The sequence below is a fragment of the Erpetoichthys calabaricus genome, chromosome 8 (genome assembly GCF_900747795.2).
Source record: "Erpetoichthys calabaricus chromosome 8, fErpCal1.3, whole genome shotgun sequence".
Classification (NCBI taxonomy): Eukaryota; Metazoa; Chordata; class Cladistia; order Polypteriformes; family Polypteridae; genus Erpetoichthys; species Erpetoichthys calabaricus.
The window spans coordinates 58749062-58776463 of NC_041401.2; the positions used below are offsets into that span (position 1 = coordinate 58749062).

Genomic DNA, 27402 nt, shown 5'->3' on the forward strand with positions numbered 1-27402 from the left:
CTGCTTGGAGTGGGCATCTTAGGTTGACTTAAACAACCCCGCATTCCTTCACCAAGCTAAATTCTTGTTAGTATCCTACTTTTCTTCTGCAATTCTGTTTCTTCAGCGGTTATGTTCTCCCATGGCTTTTAACTACAGACAGATACACACTCAAATCATAGGATTATATTTTACCCAAATGGCACCTACTATTTGCCTATTACATTCTGTGCTATTTTACATAGCCTACAGTTACAATTACTCTACACTGTATTTTTAATAAAAGCCTGAGGTTTCTGAAAGAGCCAGGCCTGTCACACTTTCCATGGTGTGTCATGTGCAAGCATGATTAAAGAAAAAATAACACTCAGAAAATGAAAAGGCAGCGTGTGCGACAGAACCCAACCCAAACAACAAAGATTGATGTGGCACAAACCAATTATTTTTAATTTTATAGATTATTTTAATTTTATAGTGGAGTGATCTTGATCTAGTGAGTTGATCTTGGTGTGGATATGGTAATAAAAGAATCACAGATAATGTTATTGAGTGGATAGCCTCACACAGACACCAATACCAATTAAACTGTAAATACATGGGGAGAATGTACAAACTCAATGCATACCTCTGGCGCTGTGAGGCATGAATGGCACACTCTGCCTATGCTTAAACATCTGTACTAAACTTACTGAACTTCAGCTTGATTAAGATTAAATGAATGCCTATAATGTCTTTTAAGTTCTTGCCACTTGATTGCATGCTATGTGCGTGGTCAGTCTTTCTCTCGAAAAACCACCAAAGCTGACATGTGCATAATCATATCAGTGGAAGCACACAATATTTTTGTGAAATAACAAAATAAACTTTCATATATTGAGAATATGTGAACAATCGTGTGACGTTTTCAGTTATTACTGTCTGTCTACAGAACAGTGACAGCAATTCACTTCTGGGCATCAACATTCAATAATGTCAATAACGGTGCTTGACAGTGGCTATCCACGGTTAACCCACATCCCTGGCCCTGAAAGGCTGCCACAAAGGAAGTCATGATGCAAGGTGAAGCACATAGCCAGTCACCTTTTAATGTGGTCGATTCTCACAAAAATGAATACTCTTAATTTTTTTTATACAGCTTTGTGGGTCTATGGGTATGAATTTCCTGTAATCATTACAGATGGTATCATTAGGTGAATTGGTTTATTTAATAATAATTTAATAATTTAGACATGGTTTGTGTCTTGAAACCACGTTTTGCTTGATGGCATTGTTTATGAAATGCTTTATTGTTGTTGCTGTTGGTGAGATCTAGACAAACTGTTGTGGATGGTGTATATGCAGCATAACCTTTTCAACCAAATTGTACAGGTAACATGCACCATCAGTGACTGAAATGCTTTTGCCTGTAACTGAAAAATGGTCAAGAATTGTTTTGCAGATGTCAATATTGCCAGTGCTCTCTTGCTATTCAGTATTGCTTTATGGCTAACAAACTGTAATTCCACATTGGGTGACATGTTTTGAAGAGAATTAACTTTTTTTTTAAACTTTCAATCCACCTTAATATTTACAAAATCATTTTAGCAACAGTTATCTTACATGGAAATGCATGCTCTCTGTTCAAAGGAGACTAAGAGGCATGGTATACATAGTTTATTTTAGCAGAGACTCACATGTTGCCTAACTAAAGCACCTGAAATTTAGATTTCTTTTTCATGACTGGCTATCATAAGATAATCTTATATTTACTAATTAATCTAGTAGTCTTTATGTGTGAGGAATATAGAAGGTTGTCAACTAATCAGTTACACTAACAATTTAAAGCATAGAATGTAAGAAGTTCTAAAGTCTAACATTATCTTTGGGATTTCGGAATTTCAGAAAGGGCAGATTTAATTTACAGCACTCAATGCACTTCTTCATTTTCCGTATTACATTTTTACATTTCCTTGACAAATGGAGTAGGAAGATGGATGGATATATGAAAGTTAGGATGGATTTTCTTTTTTTGTAGTTTTCTCTCTTGTCTGGTATAATGGGTTAACCGTAATATTCTCGCATGAAAAGTGAGGTCACTGTCTAACTCTCAGAAGAGACAAAGTATTATGATAAGGGAAAAAGGAAAGTCCATTATATTCATAAAAGTATTATTCATCATATGCCAAGCCAAGTAAATTATGTGCTTCAAGGCTCCACAAATGCAACAGCTTCTCTCCATTAACAAACAAGAGCTTTGCGGACTTTAATTCCATACTATGCAATGCATACTCCTCTTCTCTCACTCCTGAAGCAACAAACACCCTCATTACTTCAGGGCAACTTCTAAAACTTTCTCAAGATGATGCTGATCTCTTAAATTATAAGATTACCTTAGAAGAATTTAAGCAGGCTTTATCTTTCCTCATAAGATTTAGCCTAAAATTATTTTAACATTCTAGGCACAACTTGCACAGCCATCACAAAACAAAAAACAATAACATTTATTGCTATAGCACATTTTCATACAAATAACATAGCTCAAAGTGATTTGCAACATGTCAGATTATATCTTTCACTTTTTTCCACTTTAGCAACATCATATCTTCAATTGAAGATATGTCATTAACTCAGTGCTTGGAGAGGAGCAGGCAGGCTTTGGACTTTCCTTTTTTTCCTTAATTATGTTGGTGACTTTTCTCATTTGCTTGCTTCCCCTTTATATTAAAATTAATACAAAACTGTTTAAAAATAGTGCTGTTAGAAATGAAGGACTAAAGAAAGATTTCTTTCTAATGCTGTTTTTGCAGGCTATGTGGTGTGTTAGGTTTAGAAAAAGAATTGCTGCTTTTAGTTAGATATGCAAGACATTCTATTTGGACATGCGGACTGCTGCATATCAACTCATAATCTAGTTGTGTTTCCCTCAGCTATGTGAGCAATCTGTTTAACAAACATTCAAACGATACCATTCAATTTGCTTTAGTAATAAGCACTTATTTTATGCCTGAAATGCAAAAGTAAGAACAAAGAAAGTCTTCCAATATAATTGTTTAAAACAAAAATTCTCTTTACTCTGATACAGTGCATACATCAGAAATCCACACTATGGTTGAATTAGCTGTAGGAACAACTACATTTACAATTAAATCAAACTTGTACCTTGTGTTGTTAAATTTCCACTTTGCTAGAATCAGACGGTGCAGCTAGCACTTTCTGGGCTAAGTAGGAAACCCTAATGTTCTTTGCTTTGACAAACCATGAATATTTCAAGAAAGATCATCACGTAAAGTGTAGTATTCATTGATCACACCAGTTGCATATTTGGTTCCCAGTTGTGGGATTGTTGCTCAGTATGCATAATATTTGTCTGCTCAAAAATCAGGTAGATCCAGGCATATTCAGAGTGAGTAGAGGTTTTACAAGACCAAAACATTTATGTCATGGGTAAAGAAGGAAAAACAGATGCTCAGTTCACCTTTGCTGAAAAAAACTGAGGCAAATTTATGTAAATAGGAAAAGAACATTAAAGCAAACGAAGAACAAATAATACAAGGTTTCTCCAAGCAAATAAGACTTACTGTTACCATTTTCTGTTGGTATACAGGAATATAAGAATGTAAAAAGCAACAACACAACAATGATAGGATGTTTTTCTTCATACCTTTATTTTACCCTCACAGTGAGGAAAACCATCCATTGAAGGTAATTCACAATGTTCTTGAGCCCCATTAATGAGATCTGCAAAGAAAGGAAATAATCCTTGTAAGATTAAAGTATTAGCACACAATCACTTTTTTTCACTGGTAATTACTTTTAACATTAAAATGGTAACTTAATGAAAAACAAGCAAAAGTGAACATCATTGATTACTAGGTGTGACTAAAAGATTAAATGCATTGTTGATTTGGGAAAATTGTGACCTTACCAGAATCAAGAATGGAACAAAAAACATTTTCCTTCTGCTACAACTATACATCTTTCCAAATACATTCACAGTAAGTATTAAATAAGTGTAAAAGCTTACTCCAAAAAACATTAATTACAGTAATACTATACCCTATATTTATATTTGCTGATCAAAACTAATAATTGTAATATACATTTTTTGAATACTATAAAATAAATCACAAATTTTATTAAACAAACAAAATTCAAAATCAAGTCATCAAGTTATTTTAAAGATAAGTATTAAAGTACTAGATATACAGGTAGTTTGAATAGCATGGTGGGGCATTAATTAATGCTGCGTCTACAGTTATAATGATCTGGGATCAAATTTTCACTTGGTCAATGTCTTTGTGGAGTTTGCAGGTTTTCTCGGCGCATGCTCCAAACCTCCTCCTCTTCCTCCTCCTCAGTATTTGTATGGGATTTCCTCTCTCTACTCCAATTTTGCCACACATTCAAAGGACATGCAAACTCATCAGTGTGGAAGAAGAATTAGACTTAGTGGTCACATTATCATTTAGGATAAGAATTAGACTTAGTGGTCACATAATCATTTAGGATAAAATATTTTGATACACTTTCCATATTAAAATATAGCATTCACCTTAAAGAAATACCAAAAAAGGTTAATAAATGTCAGAAACCTGGTCAGGCATATCAGGAAACCAGATAAAGTTCAAGTGAACAATAGAGAAAAACATGTACTACACAAAATGTACTGAAAAATTACTAAGAGAAGACTAAGAAATCAGCAGATGTCCTATAAACAATTAGAATGGACAGTAGTGGCTTAACCTAAAGGATATAAAAAGAACTGGAATATAATTAAATAGACTTAGTCATTTGGGTGTAAACCAATGAACCAACCAGGGTAAAATTGTATTCAATGACTGACATTGTATGAAAATTCAATAGTTTATAAAAAGAACGTCTATCCTTTGTTTCTCTGAACATTCTCATGATTCTGTAACAGACTGCTGTGATAGATGCTCCCTCCTCGGCATGGTGTAGCAGGTGTAATAAATGATGCAGATGGACAAGCTTTTCTCCTGCCTAATTACTAACTAAAAGGTTTTATCAGATTTATCCTGTTAGAGTATAAGCTTCTTTCTTTAATTAAGATGTTGATTTCTGCCACATTCGCCACCGTAAACTAGCTCAGTATGAGCAGGAATTTGCATGTGCACTGGGTTGATCTCCATTGCCAGTTTATGTGCTGAACCCAATGCTGCCAACATAGGCTCTATTTCCATATAACCCTGAAATTGGATAAATGGGTTCAGTGAAATAATGCAAGGATAGATAGTTTGGCCATTGGGATGCAAATAATTCTATTCACAAAGGAATCTACCATGGATATAACAGAAATTCATTCCATGACACACTCACTCATACTGTGAAAATGCAACAGTCTTCAATTGACATAGCATAGACAAAGGGAAAATGCATATAGATGAAACAAAAAAGGAAATAGCACACACCAGGAGCAGGCTGGGAAATTAATCTAGTAGGTTTAACAGAATGGCTTGTTCCTGTTATAAATGTTCTAATTGCAGTTTAAAAATCTGGTTGTGCTTTACCAGTGCATCTCTTTCTGATGTTTTTGCCAACTTCATCCCATTAAGACACAAGTTTACAAATAAAAATATATGGTTCATACATGCTTGAACAGTGTGATGATGAGACCAATCAGTTGTGAGTTACAACGAGAATTCCATTCTCCCCTATTTAATTTTATAAAAGTATAAAAGTTATAAGAAGGTTTCTGTAGATTAACCTTTGGAAGAATCCTTATTTAGCCTCAAGGGGTGGGAGCAGGGGGCCAGTGTGTTCACCCAACTCTTTCTTCTCCCCAATCTAGCATTCCACCGAAACCTAACCCCATTTTTCCCATTAAGATCAATGCCTCAATTTGTAAGTTTTCAGGAACGTAACCCCACAAATATTGAGAAGTGACTTGTATATTGTTTTGCAGTTGAATGAGAAACATTTGAAAGTGAGTAGTGCTGGGCGGTATGACCAAAATTCTGTATCACGGTATTTTTCAAAATTATACCGGTTTCACGGTATTCAACAGTATTTTTTTCCCATGCGTGAGTGGATGTTAACCACATTTTCCACTGCAATTACTGCAGTAGACTGGCTAAGAATAACCTATTCCACTGTCATGAGAATTGTACATTGTACAAAAAAAAAAAACATTTTAATGTGCGCACAACTATTAATACAGGTTTGCATGGCCCCATAAAGTGATAGTTTTCAAGGGATTGTACTGAACATGTCTTAGTAAAGGGGGCAGCACGGTGGCGCAGTGGGTAGCGCTGCTGCCTCACAGTTGGGAGACCTGGGGACCTGGGTTCACTTCCCGGGTCCTCCCTGCGTGGAGTTTGCATGTTCTCCCCGTGTCTGCGTGGGTTTCCTCCCACAGTCCAAAGACATGCAGGTTAGGTGGATTGGCAATTCTAAATTGGCCCTAGTGTGTGCTTGGTGTGTTGATGTGTATGTGTGTGTCCTGCGGTGGGTTGGCAACCTGCCCGTGATTGGTTTGTGCCTTGTGTTGGCTGGGATTGGCTCCAGCAGACCCCCGTGACCCTGTGTTCGGATTCAGCGGGTTGGAAAATGGATGGATGGATGTCTTAGTAAAGGAATAAATAGTAAATATTTTTTTGTAAACCAACTACACTTTCTGTTAATGTTAACAATTTCTGTCCACTGACACGTTAAAGTTACTTTTTAAACAACTTTACCACCATTAAACTGCATAATATTTAAACTAATAAATAATAACAATAAAATAATAATAGTAATAATACTATTACTTCAAGACTTCAAGCCCAGGTGCATTACACAGTATTCACGAAATAAAAATAAAATAAAATAAAACAAGTGCAACTTGGTGATGACATCTTTACCAACTGAACCATCATTAAGGCAAATTGCATTAATATGGACCTTGCTTCAAGCTAAGCTATATACATAAATAATAAAACTGCAATTTGCATTTACAATGCTATTTGTGGTATAGCCCTACGGAATCGTGTTAGGGGCACAGTGAAGAAAAAAAAATACGGACACAGAAGAAAAAAAAAAAACTATGTCGAGATTAAAGTTGACATTTCCACTTTATTCTTGCCGTTTATGTCGAGATTAAAGTTGACATTTCCACTTTATTCTCATAGTTTATTTTGAAATTAAAGTAGAATGTCGTAAACTAAACTTCATCCTAAAATCAATGTTTAATTTACTAGATTTTCTCAAACCCCGTCATAAGTTAATGTAGCACATTAAATGCTTTGTGCTAAGTGTTCCCCGACCCAGTTGTTAATCGCTACGCACTTCTTAAACTGACTTCCTCTACACTAAGAGGAGGTGCAGGCAGTGATCGCTGCACAGAATACATTCACTTCATGATATTCCTGCTCTCTGAAAATTTAGAATGCTAAGATAAATACTTGATTTCATTTTCAGGATGAAATGCATTAAAGCTGGTATTAAACATGCATGGTAGTGTGGCGGTAGTGCTGCTCCCTCGCAGTAAGGGGTCCCCAGGTGTATGTTCAGTGTAGAGAACTTTATGGCAGGTGTGACGAGGCTCCAAAAAACTGGATGTATGAATGGGTATCGCACAGGTTTAACTTAAATAATAATAATAATAATAATTCATTACATTTATATAGCGCTTCTCTCAGTGCTCAAAGTGCTATCCACACAGGGAGGAACCGGGAAGCGAACCCACAATCTTATTGTGTAAATGTTGGGTTTGTGATCTGGTGTTCGGAGACATGAACACAGAATTCAATGGATGTTCATCTGAGCGGGCTTTCTTTATTGCATGAGTGCAGTCTCTGTCTGACGTACCAAACCCCCAGTTCCTATCCTTCCTTTTTCTTTCTCCACATAACCAATCACCACATGATAAACGTCTTTGTGAAATTAAACGTAGTTATAAACTTAGAACACGGAGTGTTCAGAACCAGAAAAATCTTAGTTATACATGTTTAATTATGCCATCCATTCAGGGTTGCGCCCATCCCAGCAAGCATTGTGTGCGAGCAAATCCTGAATGGGGCGCCAGCACATCGCACGGTGAATACGAGCAATACATACACTAGCAGGGTTAATATAGCATAACAAAACACCACATCCTACATGACTTTGAAAGGAAACTGAAGCACGCTGAGTAAACCCACCAGAAAAACATGCAAATTCCAAAGCAGGGAACACCCGGGACCCCATTGCTGCAAGACAGCAGTGCAACCTCCACGCCACCGTGCCCCCACATGATTAATACATGCTTTAATGCATTTCATCATGAAAATTATATCAAGTATTTATCTTAGCATTCTAAATGATCAGAGAGCAGGAATATCATGAAATTAATGTATTCTTTGTGCAGCCTGCGCCTCCTCTTAGTGCAAGAGGAAGTCAGTTTAAGAAGCACGTAGCAATTAACATGGCTCCGGGAACACTTAACAAAATGCATTTAATGTGCTACATAACTTATGACGGGGTTTGAGAAAATCTAGTAAATTAAATATTCATTTTAAGATGAAGTTTAGTTTACAATGTTCTACTTTAATAACAAATTACGAGAATAAAGTTGACATGTCGACTTTAATCTCAACAAATGACGAGAATAAAGTGGAAATGTCGAGAATAAAGTCAACATGTCATCACACTATTACACAGTACCCAGGTACATTACATAGTATTGAAAAAAATAAAACAAGTACAACTTGGCTTGCAGTATTATCCAGTAGTACAGAAACAGTATTCACACATTTGAACATAATGGTCCACGTCCGACTTTTTAAATCCAAAATATCTCCAGACAACAGACGTGACTCCTTTTTCCAGCAAAAGTTCTTCTGTGTCATCTTGTTCAACTTTATCGTCTGCTACAGCTTCAGTTTCGGAATGTTCTCTGTCCATTTTCATCACGCAATACCTCCACTACCACATGTACTCCATTGTATGCGTGTTTAACGGTGTAGCAGTGAAAACATCCCCCACGCAACACCTCCACTAACGCATGTACTCCGTTGCATGTGTGTTTAGCAGTGTAGCAGTGAAAAAGGTCCCCCTTAAACAGTTTCCCGCAGCGCCATGTTCCGAACGTTGTTTAGGCAATTTAAACCGGTGTTGCAGAACGTATAAGAAAAATCCATATCATAACAAAAATAAAAAACGGTTTTCGGTATGAACCGGTACACCGCCCAGCACTAAAAGTGAGATAAACATTCAGCTTCGGAATACAACAGATTTGGCTACAACCTGTCTTTCCATCCTCCTATGCATTTCCTAACTAGCTTGACCAATTCATGGTCATGGGGAGACACCTCCTATCCCAGATACACTGGGCATGAGGTAGAAACAAATCTTGAACTCTTGCATACATCTGCCTCTTCACACTAGCTTATACAGAGCCATATTTCACTGATTCCACAATCTAATCATCAGCTCTGAGATATGAAAGAAAAACTGGAATTTACTCTCTGTACCTGTTACTAGCTTGTAACAGAGAAGAAATGAGCAGTTCTATACGTTCATTCCAAAATAAAATTAATTTAATCAGTTTCAAATCTTGCACATTAGCTGGAGTTCTTGTGTCTCAATTCAAAATCTTACTTTGAAGAATGATTCAGACAACACTAATGATAAGATATTTAATACTTTTATTTCAGCATGGCATCAAAAAGGATGAACTGTTTTTGAGGCAGCTAAATCGCAATTTCTTACTGAAGCACACCAAGTAGCAAAAACTTATAATTTGTGACACTCCTTAAATGTTTGAAGCCAAAGTAGTGTCTATGGCATAATTTCTAAAGTGTGGCAAATGCAGTGAAAGCACATACAGAACATGCTAATGTTTAAGCCCAGTCCCACTCACTCAGTAATTCTTGACTCTTGATGAAATCTACAGGCATAATAATAACAAACATCTGATCACTTCTGTGAAGCCTCTTGAAAACATCACAACAGAGGATGTTTAAAAGGTTAATGTTAAATTAAGAAGTTTGGTTTTACAAAACGGGCGGCACGGTGGCGCAGTGGTAGCGCTGCTGCCTCGCAGTTAGGAGACCCGGGTTCGCTTCCCGGGTCCACCCTGCATGGAGTTTGCATGTTCTCCCCGTGTCTGCGTGGGTTTCCTCCGGGCGCTCCGGTTTCCTCCCACGGTCCAAAGACATGCAGGTTAGGTGGATTGGTGATTCTAAATTGGCCCTAGTGTGTGCTTGGTGTGTGGGTGTGTTTGTATGTGTCCTGCGGTGGGTTGGCACCCTGCCCGGGATTGGTTCCCTGCCTTGTGCCCTGTGTTGGCTGGGATTGGCTCCAGCAGACCCCCGTGACCCTGTGTTCGGATTCAGCGGGTTGGAAAATGGATGGATGGATGGATGGGTTTTACAAAACTAGTGTTTGGAGTTTGTGATGTTTAAGTTTAAATTACTTTGTCTATTAAATATTCTTTTTTAATAAGTGTTATTACAAAATGCTCACAGTTTCTTCTTCTATGGAGGGACACTGTCATCTGCAAAAACACAAATTTATAAAGTGCCTTTTGAGGGTTCACAGTGTTAATGGGGCTACATAATTTAAAAAATGATTTGAGAATCACAGTCCTCTATGCAAATCAATTATTGAGATAAACTCTGCATCCTGATGCTGCTGCAGGAAAGATTTTTCTCTTTGTATGTTAAAAGATGAGTTCAGCCCATAAAATCTATAAATTCTTACTGCACGATTAGGGTCATGTGATCCTTTTTACTTTTATTACCACAATAGAATTTTCTGTCATTGACAACCATGTAAGAGTTAAATTTACTAATTCCTGTACCCACTAACCACCCCACTACTCCCTTCTCCATCCTCATAACTAAGATGAAATTCAAGTGAGGTAAGAGGCTTATACTTTCTTTGAAAAGACTTGAGAATCATTTTCCTAATACAGATAAACATCTGCAATCCAAAGCAAACCACCCATACATAGGAATTTAAAAGATTGTTGCTTTTCAAGAAAAAGCAGCATTTCTGTATGAAATACCAGATACTGAGCTGCTTAACAAATAGACCAGTCCAAGCTAGTAAGAAAAAGTCTAAGCAAAGGATCATTTTTTCACAGAGGGAAGGAAAGATGTGCAGCAATTGAATTCATGCAGGCAAAAGTACTGCTACTGCAGGAAGGGGATACATATCTGACACACTGTAGTCTCGCTGATGCCAGATGTACAATATATTCATTCATCCATATAGACAATCACGAGTGACTTTTGATTAAAACTGGGTGGGACTAATTAAATGGCTTACTGAGTGTCACATTTCTAAACCAATCCAACCCATCATGAAGGCAGTGCTCAGAGTAGTAGTGGTGATCTTTAACTGAAAAAAAATGAGGTGATCTTGTTAACATGCCCAACAAAATGCAAGCTAAATGAGTGTCATGTGTGGAGAGAACACATTGCAACTTTTAAAAATAAACATAACCTGATATAATGAAAAAACTTTCTGTACCATCAGATTATACATTGGCATTCAACAGCATCAATGGACGAATGGTAAACGTGAATGTTATGTTGTCCCAGATGCAGTGTGTGTTCTCTGTTGTTCAGTGTTACAACAATAGAGTAGGAGTCAATGTAAGTGTGATAGAATTGGCCACAATATTCATTCAATTATGAACTGCAAAATATGCATTAGAAGTAAATGATGTGTCACACTCCTCTAAGAGGACTGCTGTTATGAGAGCTGATAACAAAGAACCACAGGTGATGCAGATTTCAATAACTCAAAACACCTGAATCAACCAATCTGCCTAACACCAGTAGATGCACAGATCCACCTCAACATCCACCTTCTGACTGCATATCTAAAACAATAACTAAAGAAATTCAACAGCACTGTCTAACTAGAAATGCGAACATATAATGACAAAATAGCTGCAGCCTTTTAAAATGTTGTATATCCATAAACCAGAATGCTTATCTAAACTCTATTTGTTGTTGTTATGTCATATAATACTGATTAACACTTAGTTTAACTTTGCAGCATCACAGTGTGCAGTTTTACAGTTCAAGTGCCGCGGGTTCATATACCATACCTGGAGGCTATCTGCTGCTCATTCTTGCAATGTTAGTTTTCTGAGCATTTAGAGTACACACCAGCAATGTTTCTTAGCACAGCAATGAGCAATTGTTATGCTGTAATTGTGCTTCCTGAACTTTATTGTGATGACCCAAACAACATTTGTTTCATCGAATGCCAGCATCATGCCGCTTGCATCACTATATTGTGAGCATATGAAACAGGGAAAAAAAAAAAAAAAAACAACATTTCAGCTAGTGACTTGTTCATGGCATAATCTCCCCACCAGCCCACTCCACTAAAGTGACAGGCAGCGCCATGAAGTATTTTTTTATCCCGTTTCTAATCATGCTTTTTTTATCCTCGGCTCCCCCACCAATGCTACCCCCCTGGGAAGGGAGAAACAAGCACAATTACAAAAGGGAAGTGAAATCGAACAGTGATTAGAGGGCCTGGGGGTTTGAAGTGAGTGTGATTAGAAACTGGATAAAAAGGCTATGTTGATTCCTGGGGTTGCAAAGAAAAAGTGCGTGGTATTTGTACCATGAACAAGTCTTATATGCTCACAAGTTGGCAACAGTCACCAGCAACTCAAAATTTACTTACTGTATGACTAGCTTTGTGCTCAGGGCTACCAGTTTCCTGCCCTGTGTCCAGGGTCTACTAGCAAAGGCATTGTCCAGACCCCAGTAACCCAGCACTGGAAGAAGCTGGCCTGAAAATGTATGTATTAATTTAGTCTATTCCAGATGTGAAATGCAAGAAAAAAGCAACAGCAACAAGAAAAATAAATAAATAAACCTTTGTGGGGCAACTGCAACAGGAGGCAGAAGAAGTGAATTGCAGCACAAAAACCCCACTCTACTGTTCAAAATGTAAGCTTCCTCTGTGTCTAATGGTAAACTGAAATTGTTTCAAGGAGTGTCATGAAAAATAGCTTTGTAAGTAAAGGTTTGGATGAGTACACAATTATATGCAAATAGTTACAAATTGTTTACTTGTTGCTTCAGAGTGGTATAAAACATTTTTGTGTCTACGTATATTTTTTTTCTAAAAAAAAATATAACTGCAATTCTTATTTGACAGATTGTTTAGGTGCAAGATCCATCCATCCATCCATCCATTGTCTCCCGCTTATCCGAGGTCGGGTCGCGGGGGCAGCAGCTTGAGCAGAGATGCCCAGACTTCCCTCTCCCCGGCCACTTCTTCTAGCTCTTCCGGGAGAATCCCAAGGCGTTCCCAGGCCAGTCGAGAGACATAGTCCCTCCAGCGTGTCCTGGGTCTTCCCCGGGGCCTCCTCCCGGTTGGACGTGCCCGGAACACCTCACCAGGGAGGCGTCCAGGAGGCATCCTGATCAGATGCCCGAGCCACCTCATCTGACTCCTCTCGATGCGGAGGAGCAGCGGCTCTACTCTGAGCCCCTCCCGGATGACTGAGCTTCTCACCCTATCTTTAAGGGAAAGCCCAGACACCCTGCGGAGGAAACTCATTTCAGCCGCTTGTATTCGTGATCTCGTTCTTTCGGTCACTACCCATAGCTCATGACCATAGGTGAGGGTAGGAACATAGATCGACTGGTAAATTGAGAGCTTCACCTTGCGGCTCAGCTCCTTTTTCACCACGACAGACCGATGCAGAGCCCGCATTACTGCGGATGCCGCACCGATCCGCCTGTCGATCTCGTGCTCCATTCTTCCCTCACTCATGAACAAGACCCCAAGATACTTGAACTCCTCCACTTGGGGCAGGATCTCGCTACCAACCCTGAGAGGGCACTCCACCCTTTTCCGGCTGAGGACCATGGTCTCGGATTTGGAGGTGCTGATTCTCATCCCAGCCGCTTCACACTTGGCTGCAAACCGATCCAGAGAGAGCTGAAGATCACGGCCTGATGAAGCAAACAGGACAACATCATCTGCAAAAAGCAGTGACCCAATCCTGAGCCCACCAAACCGGACCCCCTCAACGCCCTGGCTGCGCCTAGAAATTCTGTCCATAAAAGTTATGAACGGAATCAGTGACAAAGGGCAGCCCTGGCGGAGTCCAACTCTCACTGGAAACGGGTTCGACTTACTGCCGGCAATGCGGACCAGGCTCTGGCAACGATCGTACAGGGACCGAACAGCCCTTATCAGGGGGTCCGGTACCCCATACTCTCGGAGTACCCCCCACAGGATTCCCCGAGGGACACGGTCGAATGCCTTTTCCAAGTCCACAAAACACATGTAGACTGGTTGGGCAAACTCCCATGCACCCTCCAGGGCCCTGCTAAGGGTATAGAGCTGGTCCACTGTTCCGCAACCAGGACGAAAACCACACTGTTCCTCCTGAATCCGAGGCTCGACTATCCGACGGACCCTCCTCTCCAGAACCCCCGAATAGACTTTTCCAGGGAGGCTGAGGAGTGTGATCCCTCTGTAGTTGGAGCACACCCTCCGGTCCCCCTTCTTAAAGAGGGGGACCACCACCCCGGTCTGCCAATCCAGAGGCACTGTCCCTGATGTCCATGCGATGTTGCAGAGGCGTGTCAGCCAAGACAGTCCTACAACATCCAGAGCCTTGAGGAACTCCGGGCGTATCTCATCCACCCCCGGGGCCCTGCCACCAAGGAGGTTTTTGACCACCTCGGTGACCTCAGTCCCAGAGATGGGGGAGCCCACCTCTGAGTCCCCAGGCTCTGCTTCCTCATTGGAAGGCATGTTAATGGGATTGAGGAGGTCTTCGAAGTAGTACTCCCCCCACCGACCCACAACGTCCCGAGTCGAGGTCAGCAGCGCACCATCCCCACCATATACAGTGTTGACACTGCACTGCTTCCCCTTCCTGAGACGCCGGATGGTGGACCAGAATCTCCTCGAAGCCGTCCGAAAGTCGTTCTCCATGGCCTCCCCAAACTCCTCCCACGCCCGAGTTTTTGCCTCAGCAACCACCAAAGCCGCATTCCGCTTGGCCTGCCGGTACCTATCAGCTGCCTCCAGAGTCCCACAGGACAAAAGGGTCCTGTAGGACTCCTTCTTCAGCTTGACGGCATCCTTCACCGCCGGTGTCCACCAACGGGTTCGGGGATTGCCGCCACGACAGGCACCGACCACCTTACGGCCACAGCTCCGGTCAGCTGCCTCAACAATAGAGGCACGGAACATGGCCCATTCGGACTCAGTGTCCCCCACCTCCCTCGGGATGTGGTTGAAGTTCTGCCGGAGGTGGGAGTTGAAGCTACTTCTGACAGGGGGCTCTGCCAGACGTTCCCAGCAGACCCTCACAATACGTTTGGGTCTACCACGCCTGACCGGCATCCTCCCCCACCATCGAAGCCAACTCACCACCAGGTGGTGATCAGTTGACAGCTCCGCCCCTCTCTTCACCCGAGTGTCCAAGACATGTGGCTGCAAGTCCAACGACACGACCACAAAGTCGATCATCGAACTGAGGCCTAGGGTGTCCTGGTGCCAAGTGCACATATGAACACCCCTATGCTTGAACATGGTGTTCGTTATGGACAATCCGTGACGAGCACAGAAGTCCAATAACAAAACACCGCTCGGGTTCAGATCGGGGGGGCCATTCCTCCCAATCACGCCCTTCCAGATCTCACTGTCATTGCCCACGTGAGCATTGAAGTCTCCCAGCAGAACGAGGGAGTCCCCAGAAGGTATGCCCTCTAGCACACCCTCCAGGGTCTCCAAAAAGGGTGGGTACTCCGAACTGCTGTTCGGTGCATACGCACAAACAACAGTTAGGACCCGTCCCCCCACCCGAAGGCGAAGGGAGGCTACCCTCTCGTCCACCGGGGTAAACCCCAATGTACAGGCTCCAAGTTGGGGGGCAATAAGTATACCCACACCTGCTCGGCGCCTCTCACCGGGGGCAACTCCAGAGTGGTACAGAGTCCAGCCCCTCTCAAGGAGATTGGTTCCAGAGTCCAAGCTGTGCATCGAGGTGAGTCCGACTATATCTAGCCGGAACCTCTCAACTTCGCGCACTAGCTCAGGCTCCTTCCCCTTCAGAGAGGTGACATTCCACGTCCCAAGAGCCAGCTTCTGTAGCCGAGGATCGGACCGCCAAGGTCCCCGCCTTCGGCCACCACCCAACTCACACTGCACCTGACCTCCTTAGCCCCTCCCATAGGTGGTGAGCCCATGGGAAGGGGGACCCACGTTGCCTCTTCGGGCTGTGCCCGGCCAAGCCCCATGGGTGCAGGCCCGGCCACCAGGCGCTCGCCATCGAGCCCCACCTCCAGGCCTGGCTCCAGAGTGGGGCCCCGGTGACCCGCGTCCGGGCAAGGGAAAACGCCGTCCAAAATTGTTTTTCTTCATAGGTGCAAGAGACTTTTTTAAAAAAGGGATACTATGTTTCCAAACAGGGGCAACTTGTGCCAAACAGTACAACTTAGCAATGTTATGGGATATGACATTAAACTTGGCACAATGATAGCTTACAGATTGGGTCACAAAAGAAACTTGACTCTATGCCTTGGTTATGCACTGTAAAATCCAGTTTTCTGGAGAGAAATCCTTAAAGTGCCAATTATTTTTGTTCATTTTTTGTTCTATTTCTTTTTTATTGGATGGTGTTGGTGTAAACATAGGTTTTTAGTTATATACTTTTTTTTTTAATTGAAAAATTTACAGCTCCTCTATTACAATAAATAAGTAATAGTTGTTTATTTTTGGGTAACTTAGGTGCATTACCAAAAACCCTTGGTGCATAAGGGGTCAAAGTGATTTTTCTGTTGACTTTATCTGAAAATCTTACACTATTTCAAACTGAAAACCTCATTAGAACCACACAATATCAGAATCGGGGAATAAGGAACAAACTTCCAGCTCATGTAGCTAATGTTGTGAAAGATCATGAGAGCATTTAAAAGTAGCTATTAACTAATCAAACAACATTGATGAGTGATCTTCTCCAGTAAAATGTATTATTAATGTTAAGACACAAGTAAAGGGAGGCTTACTTTTGGAACTAATAGGTTTACAAAGCTTTCTTAAGAAACAAATTCAATTGGAAGTATATAGAAGTCTGCGTTAGAGGAGCTGACACAACTAAGACTGCAAATGATAAGACAGAAGGCTCTATTTGTATCCTGCAGTGGTCGCATTACTAATAAAGCAAATTAGTGTTTGGCAGGAAACAGACCATTATTCACCAGCAAAGACTTTAGGGATAATTGTTAGCTTTAAATTTATAATTATAATAATAACACAATAATATGTTGTACTGTGTTCAAAGGTAGTCATGGAATTATTTTTTGGCTTTTGGTACAATTAGTGGGTAAATGTTGATTTTCTAGGTTCAAAATTAATTATCTTTTTGGAGCTATTGTACGTGTATTTATAATAGCATATTTCCTCAGCACATATCTGAACAAAATACTGTGGATGACCACGTCACTGTGGTTCACTGCATCAAAAAGAGACAATGTCAGATCTACTCTGAAATAATTGAAATTATTTTAAATATATTGTCTATTGAAAAATAAAAAGTGCCTGATGAAAACACTTACTTCAAATGTACACTTGTATTTTCAATTTAAATTACTATTTCAAAAGAAAGCAAAATTTATATTTTCTAAACAATGGGGTGAATTTTAAAATTTTAAACTTTTGGACTATATGGACTATTGAAAACAGAGACCTGAATGCCAAATATTGTGAATGACTCTGCATGAAAGCCACATGTTTGGCTTAAAAAACAAAAAATAAATATATAAATATTCATTTATGCATAAAAAAACAAAATAATAATCAAGTAAATTTCTATTAGATGTAATTCAATTTAGGCAATAGAGTTAATTTTTGGAAACATGACTGCAAGATTATGCAATGGGACCAAATAATTATCTGATAGCATATCATAATTATATTATTTTCCCCTACACTAGTTTTATAAAATCACTGAACAATAAGTACTATTCAAAACAACCGGGAATACAATAAGTAATAGCAGATTCAACTTCTGCACCACCCCCAACCCATCTGGAGAGTTCTGAAATCAGATAAACTAATGTGTACTGTAGTTATCATTGAAAAATACTGATGCAGGCCATGCACATTTACTTAACAACAGCATTCAAAAACTCTTACCAAATTATAAAAAAGCTTTGGACAGTTTCTTAAGCAAGAAAAAATTGTACTAATTTAAAATAAACAGGACATTCTTTTCCCATTGTGTTTCAGAGGATTTAGTTTAGGATTTTTTCTAATAAATAAATTAAGGCAATGAGTAAGCAATGTAGCCCATCACAGCAGATTTTTGACAATTCACTATTATTCACCTCTGATAATACTCTGAATGCTGCTGTTGTGGACGTGGATTAATAGCGGTTCCAGTGCAGTTTGTGTCTGGAACAACCCCAGAACATATAACTAAGAAAAGTAAATGCCTAATGACATCACTCACAATTAGGGGCTTGGCCTGTATATGTTTTTTTTTAAATAAGTGCACTTGGTAACTATTTTTAAGTACACCACACTGCATAGGTTGATAAGGAATGCAGCATGGCATTAACTGAGATCCATACTTTACATCGAATTCTCATTGAAGAGTTCCTTTCCCTGCTCTGTATCAAAAATGAGACAGGTAGTGTTTAGAAATATGTCATACATTACTGCCATAACATATCATTTCTACCAGTAACATTGAAGGGCTATTAGACAAACCTGGCAGCTATAGTTTCATGCATACAATATAACAAATGCATTCTGAAGCATGTAAACATATTACTAACATAAAAATCTCTAAAGGTCTAAATTAAAGAATGTTTCATGCGGTGAATACTTTTCAAGATAAGGACAGTTGGAAAAGATGATTTTAATGCATGGGTGCAACTGAGAGTAGCATCTCACTTCACTAGCAACCCACTCTGAGTAAAGGTGGGCAATATGTCAAAAAAAACTTTATGGACTATTTACGATTTATTTGAATATTTCAACATAGGTTAGGTTTAGGTTTAGGTTTAGGTTTATTTGTCATATATAGGTTAACACAGGGTCAACATACAATGAAATGTGTATGACGAGAAAAACAAGTCACTCAGCCTAGAAATTATTTTAAACTATTCTTGATGAAAAAAAAACAAAATCAGAAGGTTGTCCACATTATGCAAAACTAAAATACAACATTAGAAATACAAAAACATATATACAGTGTATATATTTATTGTCAATGAGGGAAGGTGCAAAATAAGAAAACTTTGTTCTGTGCAGACTGTTCTGTACATCTGCAGTTTGTTTTTACATTTGCAGCCTTCATCCTTCACCTCTACAGCCTCCACATTCCTTTCATATAACTTACAGGCAATTTTACGTAAACTGCAGTTTTCCTTACAACTTTTTCTATTTCATATCTCCCAACAGGTCAGTTTTGTTGTTTGTTTTCGTTCCAACAAAAAAAAGTTTAGCTTGCAGAGGACACCAGCCACCTCCTTTCCTCTGCTACAACTACTGCTCTCCAGAGTGAGTTGCCTGTATGGGGTTTTCAAATTTTTTTGACTTGTGGATCGTTTTTAGCTTGAGAAATGTTTCACCGACCTTCACAAATTTTCAAACAACTTCAATTACTTACATTAAAGAGCAGGAGGATTGGAGTTGTGTGTGTCTAAATTTATTAACAATAGATCAGTCAATTAGCAGGAAAAGGTGGGGGGGGGGGGGTTTCCTTGGAGTTTTAAAAGTCTACACTTACTAACGTTATATTGAAAGAAGAGCAGGATGTGGGAGAGGTTGGGCTCACCCTTGGGGTTTTGAGAGTCTACATTTACTAACATGCGATTGATAGTGCGGTTGTTGTTTGGGTGTCAGTGACAGGCTCTTATCTTCTGTTGTGTTTGAGAATGAGTGATGAGTGAATGTTAAATCAGTAAGTACTGTGGGGTGTACAATTAAATCAAGGCTAATAATTTTTGCATTTTCAGTATTAACTTGTTAACCGATATAAAAAGAACTTTGGAGGTTAAAGTATTTTTTGTGAATACTTTCACATGACAAAACAAAGTAATTGAGGAAAAAAATGATTATGTCATACATGATAAATGTTAGGAATTACCCTACACATAAATTAAAATAAGCAATGATTATAGTACAGTATATTTTATTTTAGTGCAAAGCTTGAGAAACTGTTTTAATTTTAGAATGTACCATTGTTAACAACGTTTTTCAATAATCTTGTCATGGTCAATATTAGAAGGTCAGTGAACCATGCATATGAAAAGTGGAAATAAAAATGATTAAGTCAAGAAGACAAAAATAACACATAAAGCATTACAAAATGTTTCCATGAGGTCAATGATCAACATAAGGTAACATTTACTGGGCTCTACTCTTATTGGCAATGTTTAACACATGATTCATGAAAGCATATGGAATAAAACAATCCCTACCTCAAGCTATTGCAACACTACCAAATAAGCCAACATCAGTAAGCTATTACTACCTGAAGTTAAGAATGCTTAGACAGAAATACTAAAAAAAAAACACACATAATAAACTAACAAAAAATAAACATGAACATTTTAGTCTCATGTAATTTCTCATGAAAGCTGGAGACTCCATTTCAATACAGAAACATATCTAACATTAAAAATGTTTCTTCTGCAATTATACAATGAAAATCAGATTTTATCTTGGGGGATAAAGAAAATATGGGAGATCAGCAAGACTCCATCTAATGTATGTGCTATTATATTACTCTTATGATTAACACCAAATGAGGAAAGCTAAAAACACTAAAATGCATTGTAAAGCATGAAATGTTTCCTATTAAAATTAATTTATTTAAATAAGTATACAAAATAAAAAACAAAATATTTAAAACTCTAAAAAAAATTCTGAATTAGAAAATTAAGAAAAGCACAATACATGTAAACAAAAGATACATTCTTCAAATGACAAACAAAAAGGCAGCTAAACAAAGACAAAGCCAAAGTCCAAAAAACACCCAAGAAAACTTTTTATCCAAAAACTGAATGCTGAAAGTCAAAAACTGAACAATCCAAAAACAAAATAGTAAAAATAAAGATGGTGAGGGCTGTGCTCAAAAAAGAAACAAAGAACCATGTAGCATAAAGTTAGCAAATACCACATCAAAGTAGCTGTGGCATCCGTTTCCTAAAACAGCAGTCTCAAAGAGGTCATTTCTGATTCAATCAAGGTAACACCTGAGTGCCTCAAATGCCTAGAAACAAGGGTAAGGGACTGTGGCAACATTACACAAAATAAAATGAAAACCACTGCAGTGGGCTGGCGCCCTGCCCGGAGTTTGTTTTCTGCCTTTCCCCCTGTGTTGGCTGGGATTGGCTCCAGCAGATCTCCGTGACCCTGTAGTTAGGTTATAGCGGGTTGGATAATGGATGGATGGAAAATGAAAACCAGTAGCAAACAAGGGAGATGGAATATGCTATAAAAAATAAAAGAAAAGGAGTACTAAACTGCAAATCTAAAAAATACAATTAACTTGCCATTTTTTTAACAAAAGGAGTCAGAAATTATGATGGGGCATTGCTTATGACTTAACACGTGATAAAGCAATCTGTGCCCTGTCTCTTACTGTATAACATGGCAATGATCTCTGACCGTATTTCCCACTGTTGTGCTCTCACCATGGTCCAACAAAATATATCTTCGTCTTCTACATGTGGCTACTATTTATTCTCTTCTTTGAAAATATGTGCCTGCGTTCTTGAACATTCATGGTCATGTAGAATGTAGTGCAAAACTTCTTAAGTCTTGAGTGAATGTTTAACAGACAAGAAATGTGGAATTCAGTGCTCTGTGTAGCTGTGTGACAGGTCATTGTCAATCAGGCATCCAGCCCACCCTATCTTCAGTGCAATCAACTGGCTGCTACAATACTTTATCATTTCCATGAAATGAAGTAACAATAACTAAAAATACTCTTATTTTAAATGAACTGTAATTATTTCAATGAGAAGATTTTTTTAGCAGTTTTAGAAGTTTTGTAACAGCATTAGCAAAAGTAAGAAACATATTAAATTAGCCAACTTAACATGGCAAGTTTTAAACTGCAACAATGTATAATGAACATTTTATAGCACAATCATATTTTGCACTTTTAGATATTAGCGGGTTAAACGCATTTACAATGTTACTGGTTCAAAGGATATTTCTGCTACCATATGAATGCAGAAATAGTAAATTATATTTTGTTCTACACTTGTTAATTTATGATGTCTTTTTTAGTAAAATGCAGCCACATATATTTATTTACTTATTTAAGCTGAGAATCCATATCTGCCTTTATATTCATCAACCGCCAGAGCCTTCTCCATTTTTTCTCTAACTTGGCTAAAAAATAGTTCATAATCTCCGTACTTAAGAGTAAACCTGTAAAATGGAGCATGGATGACGTCAAGGGTACAGTAGCGTCTGATTTGTTCTTTATTTCGCCTTATACAATTTCTTGTATTAGGAATTTGTTAGTTTTCGCATTACCCTTGGGGTCAGAGCACAGGGTCAGCCATTGTACAGCGCCCCTGGAGCAATTACAGGTTAAGGGTCTTGCTCAAGGGCCCAGCAGAGTAGGATCTCTTTTGGCAGTGACAGGGATTCGAATCGGCAACCTTCTGGATACCAGAACAGATCCTTAGCCTCAGAGCCACCACTCTGCCCCCACTCCGCTCCATCTGATACTCATGCAAGAAAATCGATGGATTCAGAAAAGCAGGAACAACCATTTGTATAATTCATTACAGACAGTAAAATGCCTGGTACTGATTACAACTAGAACAAAAAAGACCATATTTTCATGTTAAAGAAAAGTGTGCCAGAATTGCTAAAGGACGAGAAAGCAAGTCTTACTGTGAGGGTTAGTTTGGATGAGGTTATCAACCTGACTTTAAAAGTGATTCTAAAATTAAAGAAAAAAGAAAAGAATGATCCATTTAAAAGTCCCCCAGAGAAGCATGAAATGCTGATGATTTAATGTAATTAATTAAAAGTACAGAAAGCCTAGGGGAGAAACATCAAAATTTACAATGGAGCTCCTCTTTTACTAAAGTAAAGCTAATTGTTTACAGAATGAGTGCTCTAAATTACAGGGAGTATAAACACCAAAGGAGTTTCTGGCCAACAATGTCAACAAATACTTACCAGGTTTGGTTAATTAATTGTATTGGTTTATAATCTAATAACTAAGTGTTAATTGATTCAGGGGAACCTGGAACTAGCTTTCACATGGTTACTGAGTATATTACTAAAATCATAGGAAACACATAATTACAATACAAACATATTGCAGATGGATGTACAATAAGTTTAAGAATTAACAAAGAGATTACCAAACAAGTTAAATTCTCTGTCTGGACACTGCACTTCAAGGTTAAACAAATCCCCACTACATTAGTTAATAAAGGGATATGCTACAGTATGTTTACTAAGCATAACCCTTCATCTGAATTTGAACTTTACTGATTGGTGGCAGATTAATTTGATGTAGTGGAACAGATTTTGTGAAGAGAACTGCATAAGTTATGCTAATATTTTGACAGCTTTATATTCACCACTACATCTACCTAGCTTTTAAGGTTTTGTAAAATGAAATTTTCAAAAGCCAAAAAGTTATCTTCCCACTTTACTTGTACACATTTTCTAAACATGACAACAAATAAATTGATTATTTCATTAAAGATGGAAAATGGACTGACAGACATTTTCACTTGCCCTTGGTGATAATACATTGTGCCGCATGAGTCGCTGCCTTGCACATAAAAGATTAGGCTGAGTCGAATTACTTAGGAAATCAGCTTTATTCAACTTGAAACAGGAACAGCAAGGTTATTTATTGCAGCGGGAGATACCACTCTACTACACACAGACAAAGCAAATGGGTAGGGTGGGGGCCAGGTCAGTGGCTAAGCTATAGTCCCCCCCAAACCCCCCCCCCCTCCCCAATCACCCATCGGGCAACAGACGCGTTGCACAAGCAGGCTGTGAGCTTGCCGTTGCCTCTGTGGCACTGTATACCTGCGTGGTGCTGCGAACTTGCAATTTTCCTCGGTGACAGAAAAGCAGTCCTTGACAAACGCGTCAATCTCGTTTTGGCACATCACCCCATTGGGATGGATCTCAAAAAAGTAAAAATATCTCACAGCATTTTGTTTCAAAGAGCAATTTTTCCTTCTTGTCCTATACAATGTATAGCAAAAAAAGAAATTCATCAAAAGTATCAAGGTATTTGTTCAGCAGTATTTGTGTCTTTATTGCATAATTCAAAACCTTTGGCTATTTTATTACCAATACAATTGTTAAAATTACTATGATCGTTTTAATTTTCACCAACTTGGCTCGACATGAAAAATAAGTGTAGTGATTCTGCCATCTTGTGTTTAGTAGTTATTATTTTTGCCATTTTTTGTTGCAATAACTTGTTGAGGACTGGAAGCCTTGTTGTTGGCAACATGGTTTCATTGCTATCACTTGATGTCATGATGCAACCCATCGTGATGTCATCACCTATTGAAGACAGTGGCACGCTACTCATGACATTCAAGATTTTGGATTGTTACTAAAAAAAGTCTTGAGATACTGACTAACTTCTTTCCTCCCTGATGTATATAACCTTGTGTGGCACTTTGGCTACTATTTTTAGGTGACATTTTATTGGGGAAGTCTTAAAAAGTCTACAAATAATTACCTACAGTAAAACCTTCATTATCTATCACTCTATTCACCGTCAGTCTCTGTTAACCATCCGGGACAAAATTGTGCATGCCAGGGCCTACCTATTACTGTACTACTACTGCTGTGCGGTACGCTGTGAGCTATGCACATTGGAACAACTCTCCCTTGTGCTAGAGCGTAGTGTTCTTCTCCGCCACCATGTCTCATGTCACATTTTGAAATAACAGTGTCAGGTACATATCTTCAGTTTTAATAGTGTTTCAAAGCTTTTCTTTTTTGTTATAACTAATCTACTATATATTGTTATGAATCTTCACCAACAAATGCCCCATAGCCGCTGAACCCCACAACCCTGCCCAACACCCAGTTAATGCAAGCACTGAGGAGAGTGGGAGAAAGAACACATCCCTGACAAACCCCAGAATCAACTGGGAAAAACACAAAGGTTCTGCCTCCACACTGCACAACACTCACAGTACCAGTGTACAGACCAGCCATGATATCCAGGAACCATGGGCGGGATCCCACAGAGTCTCAGAATGTCCCACAGGGCAGCTCAATTAACTGAGCTGAACGCTTTACAAAAATTGACAAAGGCTGCAAAGAAAGTGCTGATATTTGCATTTGCGCTTGATGAGAACCCTCATTGCTAGGATGACCTAATCCGGCACCAAGAGCAGCGTTATCCCACCGTAGTTGCCGCATCCAGCTGATCACCTTCCCCTTTCCAGATAGGGTCGACAAGTCCCATTTTCCAGCCAGTTAGAAGGATTCCCGTCTCCCAAATGGAAGCAAAGACTGCTGGAAATGCCAGGAGGACAACCTTACCACCAGCCTGGAGAACGTTACCCCAGATACCACAGATCCCTGAAGCCTTCCCTATCCTCAGCTGGTTCACTACCTGTGCAATCTCAGCGAGATTGGGTGGTTCACAGCTAACTGGAGGATCAGCCTCAAGAACCATGGACGCAAAGATGTCTAACATTTTAGCTGAAGGATCATCTTTAAACAGCTGCTCAAAGTTGCCAGCCCAATGGGACACAACTGCAGCATCATCCGTAAGGATTGTTCCATCACCTGCCCTGACTGCAACTTTCTGAGAATGACATTCAGGTGTTCGTAATGCTTTAATTCCTCTGTAAGTAGAACATGGGTCACTAGACCATAGATGGTGTGTCACTTGGTCACAGATTCCTCTAACAAACACCTCTTATCTGCCATCCTTCTCAGTTCCCAGTACAGACCAGAGTTACCATCAAGCCGTGCGCTGCCACTCCTCTCGCTGATATCATGGTACCCTGTGAGATGAAACACCTACTTCTGGGAACACCGGCAACACAACCTTCAGCAACCTTCAGGGTCTTGTCACGGATGTTTGTAAAGATTCACTGATCTTGATTTTGCTGGCGATGCTGTGATCTTTGAAGAGTCAGTAGAGGCTCTGATTGGGGCTCTCGAGAGACTGAGCGAGGAGTCTGTATGTTTGAGCTTGCAAGTATCCTGGATAAAAACCAAGATCCAGACCTTTAATGACTTCTTGGGCGCAGCCATCAGCAGTGTCGACCTTGTCGAGAGGTTTATTTACCTCAGCAGCGACATTCATGTCTCTGGTGACTCTTCCAATGAAGTCAGTGGACAGACTGGGAGACCACAGAGGTTATGATGTCTTTGGAAAGGGGTGTGTAGTGCATCCTGATATCAGTGCAAAAGGACAAAGGTCCAAGTCTTTAGAGTCCTGGTGCTTACTGTTTTGCTGTATGTCTGCAACACATGGATGCTATCCAGTGACCTGAGACAAAGACTGGACTCCTTCTGTACTGTAACTCTTTGGAGAATCCTTGGGTACCGCTGGTTTATCTTTGTGTTAAACAAGAGGTTGCTTATGGAATACCAAATGAAACACATTACCTGAATTGTGAGAGAGCATCAGTTGAAATTATGAAATTTATGAAACAGTAAAAAATGCTTCAAGTACTGCTTCAATTTAGAGAACAACTGATATAAAGTATAATGCTGGCAAAATTGAAAAACATGTCGAGAATGGAAATGACTGACAGTAATGTTATTCTGTATTACTGTTAATATTCTTCTGTATTGAAATTTACCTTTTTAATTCTGTTATATTATGTTTTACTAATATATTGTGATGTGGACAAGCAATGGACATGTATTAAAAATGTAACTGACAGCCTTCACTTTTAATGGAGAAGAACAGAAAATAAAATAGGCAAGTCAATGCAGAACTTTCAGCGCATGGCCCTCTTATTTAGGTGAGGACAATGCAGCTTAGGGTTAAGGAGCATGACAGTAAATCTTAAAAATTTGTCAGCGTAATGACTCACTACCTGTGACATAGTTACTCTGCCTTTAAGTGCCTCACTTGTAGGAAAATGAAACTTTGGGGAAAAAAAGCAATCTTAGTAAAAATTATGCTTTATTTCTTAAGGTTAAAATACAAATCCTGCCAAAACCCTAAGCACTCTATACCAAAGAAATGCTAAAAAAAAGACTGGGGAAATTAAACAAGACATGAAAAGTAACATGAAATGTCAGCCTCTTAAAGCAGATAAATATATATATATATATATATATATATATATATATATATATATATATATAAATATACAGTATTTATATATATATTTTTTGATCATTAAATGAAAATGATGGAATTTTCTCACTAAAATACTGTAATTAGAAACAGAATGCTGGCAAGTTGCAGCATCCTTAAAACTTTGCTGGGTAATCTCAGTGATTGCTAATTGTGTAACATCTAGA

At 39.1% G+C, this 27402-nt stretch overlaps 1 protein-coding gene across 7 annotated transcripts in view; it reads right to left on the reverse strand.

Moving 5' to 3' along the window:
* The window catches only part of mgat5 (alpha-1,6-mannosylglycoprotein 6-beta-N-acetylglucosaminyltransferase), a 262957-nt gene that overhangs the window by 91326 nt on the left and 144229 nt on the right, over positions 1–27402 (reverse strand). For all 7 annotated transcript variants that reach the window (XM_051930552.1, XM_028806564.2, XM_028806565.2 and 4 more), the window contains one exon: positions 3620–3696. In XM_051930552.1, coding sequence (XP_051786512.1) covers positions 3620–3696 — 77 coding nt within the window. The remainder of the gene's footprint in view (positions 1–3619; positions 3697–27402) is intronic.